Raw genomic sequence first — 12098 nt, 5'->3', positions numbered from 1 at the left:
ACTCACAGTGCAGTTAGGGAGGGAGTTCCAGGATGTTGACCCAGCGACAGTGAAGGAATGGGGATATATTTCCAAGTCAGGATGGTGAGTGACTTGGAGGGGAACTTCCAGGTGGTGGTGTTCCCATTATCTGCTGCCCTTGTCCTTCTAGGCGGTAGCGGTCATGGGTTTGGAAGGTGCTGTCTCAGGAGCCTTGGTGAGTTCCTGCTGTGCGTCTTGTAGATGGTATACATTGCTGCTACTGTTCATCGGTGGTGGAGGGAGTGAATGTTTGTGGATGTGGTGTCAATCAAATGAGCTGCTTTGTCCTGGACAGTGTCTAGCTTCTTGAATGTTGTGGGAGCTGCACTCATCCAGGCAAGGGGGAGTATTCCATCACACTCCTGACTTGTGCCTTGTAGATGATGGACAGGATTTGGGGAGTCAGGAGGTGAGTTACTCGCCGCAGGATTCCTAGCCTCTGATCTGCTCTTGTAGCCACAGTATTTATATGGCTAGTCCAGTTCAGTTTCTGGTCAATGGTAACCCTCAGGATGTTGACAGTGGAGGATTCAGTGATGGTAATGTCATTGAACATCAAGGGGCGATTGTTGGATTCTCGCTTGTTGGAGATGATCATTGCCTGACTCTTGTGTGGCACGAATGCTACTTGCCACTTGTCAGCCCAAGCCTGGATGTTGTCCAGGTCTTGCTGCATTTGGAAACAGACTGTTTCAGTATCTGAGGAGTCACAAATGGTGCTGAACATTGTGCAATCATCAGCGAACATCCCTACTTCTGACCTTATGTTGGAAGGAAGGTCATTGACGAAGCAGCTGAAGATGGTTGGACCAAGGCATTACCCTGAGGAACTCCTGCGGTGATGTCCTGGAGCTGAGATGACTGAAGCTGAAGCCTGGCAGGCAGTGAGGGCCCTCATCTACTTCCGGGAGACCGCCTCCAGGAGTCTGCATTGTCCTGGAGCTGAGATGACTGACCTCCAACAACCACAACCATCTTCCTTTGTGCTTAGTGCTCAGTGGAGAGATTTCCCCCTGATGCCCATTGACTCCAGTTTTGCTAGGGCTCCTTGATGCCACACTCAGTCAAATGCTGCCTTGATGTCAAGGACACTCACCTTCACCTCACCTCGGGAGTTCAGCTCTTTTGTCCATGTTTGTAATGGGGTCTGGGCATCAATGAGCAGGTTATTGCTAAGCAAATGCCACTTGATAGCACTGTTGATGACTCTTTCCATTACTTTACTGATGATCAAGAGTAAACTGATGGGGCAGTAATTGGCCGGGTTGGATTTGTCCTGCTTTTTGTGTACAGGACATACCTGGGTAATTTTCCACATAGCCGGGTAGATACCAGTGTTGTAGCTGTACTGGAACAGCTTGGCTCGGGGAACGGCAAGTTCTGGAGCACAAGTCTTCAGTACTATTTCCTGAATATTGTCAGGGCCTATAGCCTTTGCAGTATCCAGAGCCTTCAGCCGTTTCTTGATATCGCGTGGAATGAATCGAATTGGCTGAAGACTGGCATCTGTGATGCTGGGGACCTCTGAAGGAGGCTGAGATGGACCATCCAGTCGGCACTTCTGGCTGAAGATTGTTGCAAATGCTTCAGTCTATCATTTGCACTGATGTGCTGGGCTCCTCCATCATTGAGGATGGGAATATTTGTGGAGCCTCCTATTCCAGTGAGTAGTTTAATTGTCCACCACCATTCACGCCTAGATATGGCAGGACTGCAGAGCTTAGATCTGATCCATTGGTTGTGGGATTGCTTAGCTCTGTCCTAGTATTCTGACCCATCTTTCTTGGGTCCAAAGTGAGTGATCTCACACTCCCCACATTGAACTCCATCTGCCACAGTTTGGCCCACTCACTCAATCCACCAATGTATCTCGGCAACTTCCTCCTCCACATTAGTTCCTCTGCTGCATAACTTCATCCGGGGTGTTCCTGCCCTGCCCACGGTGGGAATTGTTGTAGGTGAGGCGGAAAATTTGACGGACCATCCAAAGGCCCATTGACTTTAGGCGGGAATTGCTGTGGGACCGGAAAATTCTGGTCTTGGTGTTAATGAAGACTTAGATGGACCATATAAAGTGGTAACTCATTAGTCCAATAGGGAATTGAGGAGAAACTTCTTCACCCAGAGATTGGTGAGAATGTGGAATTTGCTATCATGAGCAATAATTGAGGTGAACAGCATTGAAGCATTTAAAAGGAGGATAAGATAACTACATGAGGGAGAAAGAAACAGGAGGGTGTGTTGATGGAGTTCGGCGAAGTAAACTGGGAAGAGGCTCATGTGAGGCATAAACACCAGACCCAGGTTGAGCTGAATGACTTGTCTCAGCACTGGTAATTCCATTTAAAACCTGGGACTTCCCTGGTCCCATGTGACCAAGTTCCATACCAGTCAATGCAGTTACCAAGCAAGGCATCAGCCAAGATTCAGAAAGGTGATTTCTCTAAGCAATCTTTTTTCTCTCTTTCTAGTTGCATGTTTTCAGCAGGATGACAGCCTATAAAATATTATTGATAGGACAAGCAATTCGGCAGATTTCTCACTCTGCTGCTCATCTATTTTTCTATTACTGTATTTAAGCTGTGCCAGGCTCAAAGTGACAGTAATAAAGTATAAAAACATCCTGCTCTGACAGCAAATCAGTCAAGCACACAAATGTCTAACTTGTAAAATATACGATCTGTTCAAGAAAATTCAAATTAAAGGAATATAAGGCACTTGACAGCATTGGATGTAAATAAATAGGTTACAGTGCTGGAGCTAGGCCACATGTATGTATCACTCCCCCAAATCTGCTTTTCAATATCTAGCCCATGCTGGTGTTTGTCATGCTCCTCATGAGCCTCTTGCTACCTCTCTTCATCTAAGCTTTCAACATGAGGGAGATGGTTGTATAGTGGTAACATCACTGGATTAGTAACCCAGGGGCCCAGGTTATTGCTCTGGGGGCATGGCTTCAAATCCCACTATGACAGCTGGTGGCATTTAAATTCAATTAATGGGGAAAGAAATCTACCAATCTGCTCTGGTCTCAGTATGACTCCAGATCTGCAGCAATGTGGTTGACTCTTAATTGCCCTCCAAAGTGGCCTAACAAGCCCCTCAATCCAAGGGATGGGAGATGAATGCTGGCCTTGCCAGCAATGCCCACATTTTGTAAAAAGAATGAATTTAAAAAGAATTTCTACTCCTGTACTAATCCAGCTTCCCCTTAAATGTATCTATGCTATTAACCTCAACTACCCATGTGGTAAAAAGTTGTATTCCCACTTCCTCTGAGCAACAACCCCGACCACTGCCAATCCCATGACCACACAAGTCAGTAAAATGTTTATAAAGCATCCTCCCTATCTATTGCTTTGAGAGTACTGTGTAGAGTTTTGGTCTCCTTATTTAAGAAAGGACATATAGAAGCAGTTCAGAGAAGGTTCGCTAGACTGATTCCTGGGATGGGGGGTGGTTATCTTACGTGGAATGGTTGGACAGGCTGGGCCTGTATCCATTGGAGTTTAGAAGATTGAGAGGCGATCTTATTGAAACCTATAAGATCCTGACTCGTCTTGATAAGGTGGATTCTGAAAGGATTCTCCTTTTGGGAGAGACTAGAACAGGGGGACATAGTTTACAAATAAAGGGTCTTCCATTTAAGGTGATAATGCGGAGAAGTTTTTTCTCTCAGAGGGCTGTGAATCTGTGAAACTCTCTACCCCAGAGAGGGGTCGGCAGGGTCATTGAATATTTTTAAGGCAGAGATAGATAGGTTCTTGACTAATAAGGGGGGGTGAAAGGTTATCGGGGGTAGGCAGGAAAATGGAGTTGGGGTTACAATCAGATCAGTCATAATCTTATGAAATGGCGGAGCAGGCTCGAGAGGCCAGATGGCCTACTCCTGTTCCTAATTCATATGTTCATATGTTTATTAGGTAGCAGTACTTCTAAGTTTGGAATAGAGTAGGTTTTCCAGATCTCTGACACAGGATTCATTTCGCTGAACAGTTGAGGAAACTCGGCCCCAGTTTGTTCTGTTACTGTTCCAATTTTCTTGTTCTTTTACTGTTCAATAAATTGTTTCGCAGTAACAGTCTAAAATATTATCTAGCGTCATTCTGTCACTTTCTGAACCAGTAATTAAGATGATCTGAAATAGAGTTCTCAGATCTGAGCTGGGTATTAGAGAAAGCGAATATTCTCTTGAAGCTTAGAGTGTTATGCTCTCCTTCTGCAGCTTTACAACCCTCCAAGATCTCTGTACCCATCCAGTTCTTAACCCTTGTGTATCCTTGACTTGTATCACTCTGCTATTGGTGACCATGCCTTCAGCTGACAAGTCCGAAGCTCTGGAATCCCATCTCCAAACCTCTCCACCTCTCGCTTTTATGATGCTCCTTAAAACCTACATCAGACCACACTGTCAAATTATCTCCCTGTGTGGCTTGGGTGTCATATTTTGTCTGATGACACTGCTGTGGAGTGTCTTGCAATATTTCCTATGTTAAACATGCTATATAAATGCAAGTTGTTGTTATCACCATTGAGCCTTACAATTGAAGCAATTTTTCATTACGTACCCTGTCACAATTCTTCCTAAATTTGAAGTCTTCAGTCAGGTCTTCCCTCAATCTCTTACACTTCAAAAGGGAACAAAAAAAGACTAATTGCCAGTCTCTTCACATTGAAGGAGGAAGGAAATAACAAAGGGAAGGTCAGTATTTGGGTAGGAGAGATTAAATGAGAAAAGTAATGATGGTGAAAGCCAAAAGGAGACGGTAATGGGACAGGTAGAGAAAAAAAAGATGGGTCTAGCGGAGGTGTAACTGGTTACAGCAAGATAGCAAAGGGGGTGGGGAAGCATGGAAAGTCTGGCAAAGAGGAGGAGGCTCCCATGGCTCAGAAATGTGAAGGGGAAAGGTGGATAGAGCCTAGGAGTGCAAAATCTCCCGCTGGCTGTGTACCGACAGGGATCCCATCCCAAATACCAGCCCATGTCTCCTCCACTCGCAGTGATTGTGGGTGCTGCCATTCTTCATTTCCAAAGAGCCTAGATTGCTCCTTAAAGGAAGAAAGGATGAATCGCCCAAGCTTTTACCTTTTCCTGCCCACCTACTGATTACAGACTGATAATAAATCAGTTAAAATGTAATTTTTACTTAACGAGTTGCTGAATTCTTACTAAAAGCACCAACCTTGCCTTAGTGGGTAGTAATCTGACTTCTGAGTCACAAAGATTGTAGGTTAAAGTGCCCCCTACAGAAACATGAGAACATAACCCAGGCTGGCATTCCAGTGCTCTACTGAGGGAGTGCTGCACTGTTCGATCTGATCATTCTCATGTTGCTGTTTGTGGGTTTGTGTGTAAATAGACTGCCACTTTTCCTCCATTACCCACAGTGACTGCTCTTCAAAAAGTACCTCATTAGCTGTAAAATACATTAAAACATCTTAAGGATGTGAGCAAGAAGTTCTTTCTCTCTATTTCATAAACCTTCCTAAATTTTTGTAACTCTTCTTTGCACAGGAAGAAGAACTGCGGAAAAGTGGAGAGGCCAAGTATGCGCATTTAGGTGATGACCTTCATGTGCTAATTGAGGTGTTCGTCCCGGCTGGAGAAGCCTATTCCCGCATGAGCCATGCATTGGAAGAAGTCAAGAAATTCCTGGTCCCAGTAAGTTCCTTTGCCTTCGAGAAAATAGCGTCTTGATTTTTTTTTATTTCTGGATCTATTTATGAGCTGCTCTTGTGAGATGTAGCATATCTTCTTCACAGGATGGTTACAGTCACCCAAAATCTTGGAAGGCACTGCTTATATCTGTTAGTGATCACTAGCCAACTTACCAAGTGACATTTGTGGAAGCTCTGAGATGAGCTACTGCTGCTGCTCTGCTTGTATTAGTTTTACCATGAATCAACTCCATTTCGCATAGAAGTCGCGGTGTAGCTGGAAATGTAGGGCTTGTCAAGGCCGTCAGAGCTCAGATTCGACAATAGAAGTGGCTAAACCTTTAGGGATCAGGGAGGGACTTCGGCAGATGCAGATTTAATAGATGTGGTGGGATCTGATCAGGTAGATTGTATATTGTCTATGAACTGGCACTTTGGTGAACAGACTAATAGGGGAGATGGCAGTGTATTGATAATGCCACTGGGCTGGTAATCCAGCAGCCCAGGCTAATGCTCTGGGGGCATGGGTTCAAATCCCACCATGGCAGCTGGTGGAATTTGGAATTCCAATTGAATTGAATTCAATGAACAAAATCTGGAATATAAGGCTAGTCTCAGTGATAGTGACCATGAAAGTATCATTGAAAACCCATCTGGTTCATTAACATCCTTCAGGGAAGGAAATCTGCTGGTCTGGCCTACATGTGATTCCAGACCCACAGCAATGTGGCTGCCCTCTGAAAAGGCAAGCCACTCAGTTCTAGGGCGATTAGGGATAGGCACCAAATTCTGGCCTTACCAGTGATGCCCACATCCCATAAAAGAATAAAAATAAAATTCATGCTTTCCAATTTTCGTCTATTACTGCTGGTAGGAAAGGGTGAGTGGCTGGAACTGGTAGATCACAGTTTGTGACCCAGTGCTCTCTGAGAACACACAAGCCCTTCCTTCTAATACCATCAGAGCTATGCCTCAGCCATATCTTTTTGCTGGCAACGATTTTCAAACTTGGAAATGCATTTCTTACCTCTGACATGGATGTGTACAGATCTCACCTCTACACCCAATTATCCTAGACCGACTAATACAACCTGGGCTGTAATATTAATTTTTTTTAAATTAAAGCTTTGTCTGAGAATCACAGAATGGTACAGCACAGAAGGACACCATTCAACTCATTGTGTCTGTCGCATCTCTTTGAAAGAGCTATCCTATAGTTCCACTCACTCTGTTCTTTCCCTACAGCCATGCAAACTTTTCCCATCAAGTATTTATCCAATTCCCTTTTCAAAGTTATTACTGAATCTACTTCCACTGCCCTTTCAGGCAGCGCATTCCAGATCACCATAATTCATCCTGTAAAAATATTTCTCCTCCTCTCCCCTCTGGTTGTTTTGCCAACCACTTTAAATCTGTCTGCTTTGGTTACTAACCCTTCTGCCACTGGAAACAATTTCTCCTTATTTACTCTTTCAAAACCCTTCATAAATTTGAAACTTTTATTAAATTTCCCATCAACATTTTTTTGTTCGAAGGAGAACAATCCCAGCTTCTCTGCTCTCGCCACAAAACTGAAGTCCCTCATCCCTGGGCCCATTCTAGTCAATCTCCTCCACACCCTCTCCAAGGCCTTGACATCCTTCCTAAAGTGTGATGCCCAGAATTGGACACAACACTCCAGCTGGGACCTAACCAGTGTTTTATAAAGGTTTAATATAGCTTCTTTAGTTCTGTACTCTATTACTCTAATAATGAAACCAAGAATTCCATATGCTTTAAGAGTTGTTTGAAGGCTTTCACAGTAACATCGAGTCAGACAATTTTATGGTTACACCCTGTTACCTCCAAAGAGTTCGTTAGCAGAACTGATGGGCCTCGACGTTTTGGGCAGTGTACTCTGCCCATCGTCTGGATGAATGACTGGAACAGGTGAAAGAGGTTGCTATATATATAGCGCGTTGGCATACGAGATGCCTCAGAGAGGCTATGGAGATCGGCCAACACCATACCGTCCCACAAGACAACAGCCTTTCTTATTTGTGACATCTGGTTACTCTTAATCAAGGCACATATTACCATCCATTCTGCACAATTAACTAACCAGCAACAAGAATGTTAACATGTACCAAACTATTATGAACACAATAGCCTAACATTCAGCAGTAAGATCCCGCCATCCTCCAGTACATATAATGACCCCTTTCACTTGTTCCAGTCATTCCCCCAGATGTTGGGAAGGGTGCAATGTGAAAGGGAAAGCCAAATGTATAAATCTCTCCCTGTCAGTACACAGCCTCTCCATTGGCAAATCCTTAGCTGTGCCTCCTCATGGCAACTCATGGAAATTAGGCCCCTCGCAGCCCCAGGCTAAAGCTTCGTAGGAATTTGGAGGAGGTTTGACCCCTAGACATGTCACGTGGACATGCCCTGGGACTCATGAACCAAACACCCTATAGACAAATAGCTTCAATGCCTTGTGAATACCTCAGGTGAGTTGAAGGCTAAGGGAGTAAATCCTGACAAAGAATCTGGAGTGGAACCCAAAGGCATAAGTATGTCATCTTTCTGGAAACTGCTACAGCCAAGCAGGTGGCAAAAAATAGTGCTTTGTAACCCTTTGAACTCAGCCGAGGAGGTTGAGAGGGGGGACCCTGATGTTTGGGTAGCCCAGGGTCTCTGTTATAGAGTTGATCTTCAGACAACTTTTCTTAGTGGAAACATTTAACTTTATTTACAAGACAGCAGCAGCATTTATACATATGCATCAAGCTCCAAAACTAAAGAAGAATTCTCTTGTAGACGTTCCCTGCGCTGTTAACTCATTGGTTTACACAGATCATGTGATTTTACAACACCAGATTATTCTTAAAGCTACTGACCAACATTTCCCAAAACTATAATCACTACAGTCTTCATAAATTTTGCTCAGGCTTGAGGCCCAGAATGGACACTCCAGTTTCACTGCTGAGTGTTAACGCAACACTGGAGACAGTAGTTACGAGTTAGCACAGAGTTGACCACCATGGTGCAAACCATCGTCTTACAAGACAGAAAACTGCTGCTCTCTACCTGGTTAATTGTAAAATCATCTTACTCAGTGTTCCCCAGATGCTTTTTTTAAACAGACTTCTCAGCTCATCCTGCCATCTTCAAAGGTTTGTGCACATATGCTGACAGGTCTCCCTGTTCCCGCAGCCCCTTAAAATTGTGCTATTTAGTTCTGTTGGATCCTAGTCACTAGTTTGGCTGGACTTATGAACCCAGGTTGCACACTTGTTTCGGGGTGACCGAGTTGGTACCGTAGACAGAGTAGGTCAGCAGACAGTTCTTAGGTAGAACACCTTCTATTTATTTACAAAGGAACTCAGCAGCTACACTTGTGTGCTTTCAACTCAAACCCTGTCTCTACATTACAGACTAACTATAGACTACTGACGACTGAGGTACCCCATGCTACTGTGCTATTGGATAATAAGATCATGTGATGTTCCATTATAACATTCTTCTTAAAGATATATTACACATCAGATTACCACAAGTTCATATTGCCTCTCTTCATTCGTCCAGTGAAAATCTTTCACGCTTAAAGAAGTAATTTCATGCTGAAAGCAATAAAATTTTAGTGAAATACAATAAGGTCATGTGTTTTCAATTTGAAAAGGAAGTTACTCCAAAACACAACACAATGTACAATGACCAGCTGGTCAACATTTCTATTTCAAAAGCAAAAAGGTTAGGGTAAATTTGTAAAGAACCTTGGTTAGACTACACTTAGAGAGTTCTCACTTTTGGTCTCCATACTACAATAAGGATATAAAGACACCAGAGAAAATTTCAAAAGAGATTTGCCCAAGTGATACCAGAACTATCAGGGAAGATTTAATAGGCAGGGGGTCTTTACAAAAGAGAAGAATTGTAGGTGACCTGATTGAGAACCGTAAAATTATGAAAGAATTCAAAAAGGGTAGACACAGAGAGAAAATTTGGCCACTTGGTCAAGAAGAGGGGCCATAATAAATGTAAGATAGTCACTATTCAATCCCATAAGGAATTTAGGAAGAACCTTTTTGCTTCGGGCATCACTAAAATGTGGAACTCATTATCACAAGGAGTAGTTGAGGCGAATGCCATCGATGCATTTAAGGGGAAGCTGGATAAACACATGAGGGAGAAAGGAATAGATGAATAAGTTGATAGGGTGAGATGAAGTAGGGTGGGAGGATGTGTTTGTGAAGCATATACACCGACATGAGCCAGTTGTGTTGCGTGACCTGTTTCTGTGCTGCAAATATTACATAATTCTAAGCAAAAGAGCATTTCATTGCAGTTGGTGGTGAAAGGTTGTAATTATCAGAGAAATTAGCAATTGAATTTACACAAGTAGATGAATTAGTGCTTGAAGTCTGCCACATATTACTCATGCTCATTTTATATGCAAAAAAGCAAAGAGCACAAAACTTGAATGCTGTGAGATTGGCTGAGAAGAATGTGCAGAACAGCTGCAGCTCAGTATGTAGCACTCCCCTCCCTAAGGCACAGTCTTGTGGATTTAAGTCCCACTCCTGGGACTTGAGCACATAAAGCAGACTGGCACTCCAGTGAGGGAGTGCTGCACATCAGGCTTTTGGATGAAACGTTAAACCAAGGCCCTTTCTGGACTCTCAAGTGGATGTAAAATATCCCATATTGTGAGTTTCCTGGGCGATGAGTTCCCGAAATCAACTCCACTTCAAAAAAAAGGATTAACAGGTCATTGTCACATTGCTGTTTATGGGATTTTGCTGTGCACATATTACCTGCTGTGTTTCCCACATTACAACAGGGACCAAATGCTGGCCTTGCCAGTGACACCCACATCCCATGATAAAGTAAGGGATCCCTACTTTGTTTCATATTGTTATGATTCCTTCCCTTTGGCCACTCATACACCTCTCAAACTGAAACATTAAAAATGAAACTATCATTGATTTTCAGTTAGTTCTTACCAGTTGTAGATTTTACTTCACTAAACTGCGCTATGTGAAACGCATCAAAATGTTGCAGTGTAGGCGACTGACTGATTGGTGCATTTGTGCTGTGAAAGGGCTCGAAAAGCTTGCATTCTTCTGTCTTAAAAGGAAGCACATGATAGATATGTATAAGATACCAAGCGGAATAAAAAAACAGTTCATCCTGAGCATTATTTCGAGTTGAACACAAACGATAGGACAAATGGATCGGGCTGCAAACCAATAGAAGACAAGCTCAGAAATTTTGTCAGGAAGCACTTCTCAATTTAGCGATTTAATATCAATTGTGATGGTGGGAGAAATGAATCTACGGGCAGAATTTAATACCCTCCCTCGAGGTGAGTTTGGAGGCAGGGGCATTTAATCAGGAGTGGGGTACCGGGTGGCAACTTACTGCCTCTGCCCCAATTAAGTCTGGGGCAGGAAAGCTATGAACGGCCTTCCCGTGCTGCTGCCAATTGAGGCTCAATAGTGGGCAATTAATACCCTTATACCAGTGCCATTATTCAACCAGCAGTGGGTGGGGCAGTCACCTTGTGGGAAGCCCAATACCCATCTGGTTCACTAATGTCCTTTTGGGAAGGAAATCTGTTGTCTTTACCTGGTCTGGCCTACATGTGACTCCAGACCCACAGCAATGTGGTTGACTCTTAAATGCCCTCTGAAATGGCCGAGCAAGCCACTCAGTTGTAACAAACGACTACAAAGATACAAAAAAGGAATGAAACCGGATGGACCACCCAACATCGACCTAGGCACCGGAAATGACAAAGGCAAAGACCCTGCAAAGTCCTTCTTAATAACATCTGGGGGCTAGTGCCAAAGCCAGCAGAGCTGTCCCACAGACTAGTCAAGCAACAGCCTGACATAGTCATCCTCACGGAATCATATCTTGCAGATAATGTCCCAGACACCACCATCACCATTGCTGGGTATGTCCTGTCCCACTGGCAGGACAGACCCAGCAGAGGTGGCGGCATAGTGGTATGCAGTTGGGAGGGAGTTGCCCTGGGAGTCCTCAACATCAACTCTGGACCCCATGAAGTCTCATGGCAACTGGTCAAACATGGGCAAGGAAACTTCCTGCTGATTATTACGTACCGCCCTTCCTCAGCTGATGAATCAGTGCTCCTCCATGTTGAACACCACTTGGAGGAAGCACTGAGGGTGGCAAAGGTGCAGAATGTACTCTGGGTGGGAGACTTCAATGTCCATCACCAAGAGTGGCTCGGTAGCACCACTACTGACCAAGCTGGCTGAGTCCTAAAGGACATAACTGCTAGACTGGGTCTGCAGCAGGTGGTGAGGGAACCAACAAGAGGGAAAAACATATTTGACCTCATCCTCACCTAACTGCCTGCCTAAGATGCATCTGTCCATGACAGTATTGGTAGGAGTGACCACCGCACA

At 44.0% G+C, this 12098-nt stretch overlaps 1 protein-coding gene across 1 annotated transcript in view; it reads left to right on the top strand.

Moving 5' to 3' along the window:
- The window catches only part of khdrbs2 (KH domain containing, RNA binding, signal transduction associated 2), a 626587-nt gene that overhangs the window by 358374 nt on the left and 256115 nt on the right, over positions 1–12098 (top strand). Inside the window, exon 4 of the mRNA XM_078541836.1 lies at positions 5537–5683. Coding sequence (XP_078397962.1) covers positions 5537–5683 — 147 coding nt within the window. The remainder of the gene's footprint in view (positions 1–5536; positions 5684–12098) is intronic.

This window comes from Cetorhinus maximus, chromosome 5 (assembly GCF_964194155.1).
Source record: "Cetorhinus maximus chromosome 5, sCetMax3.hap1.1, whole genome shotgun sequence".
Lineage (NCBI taxonomy): Eukaryota > Metazoa > Chordata > Chondrichthyes > Lamniformes > Cetorhinidae > Cetorhinus > Cetorhinus maximus.
This window is presented reverse-complemented; position numbering and strand designations above follow the sequence as displayed.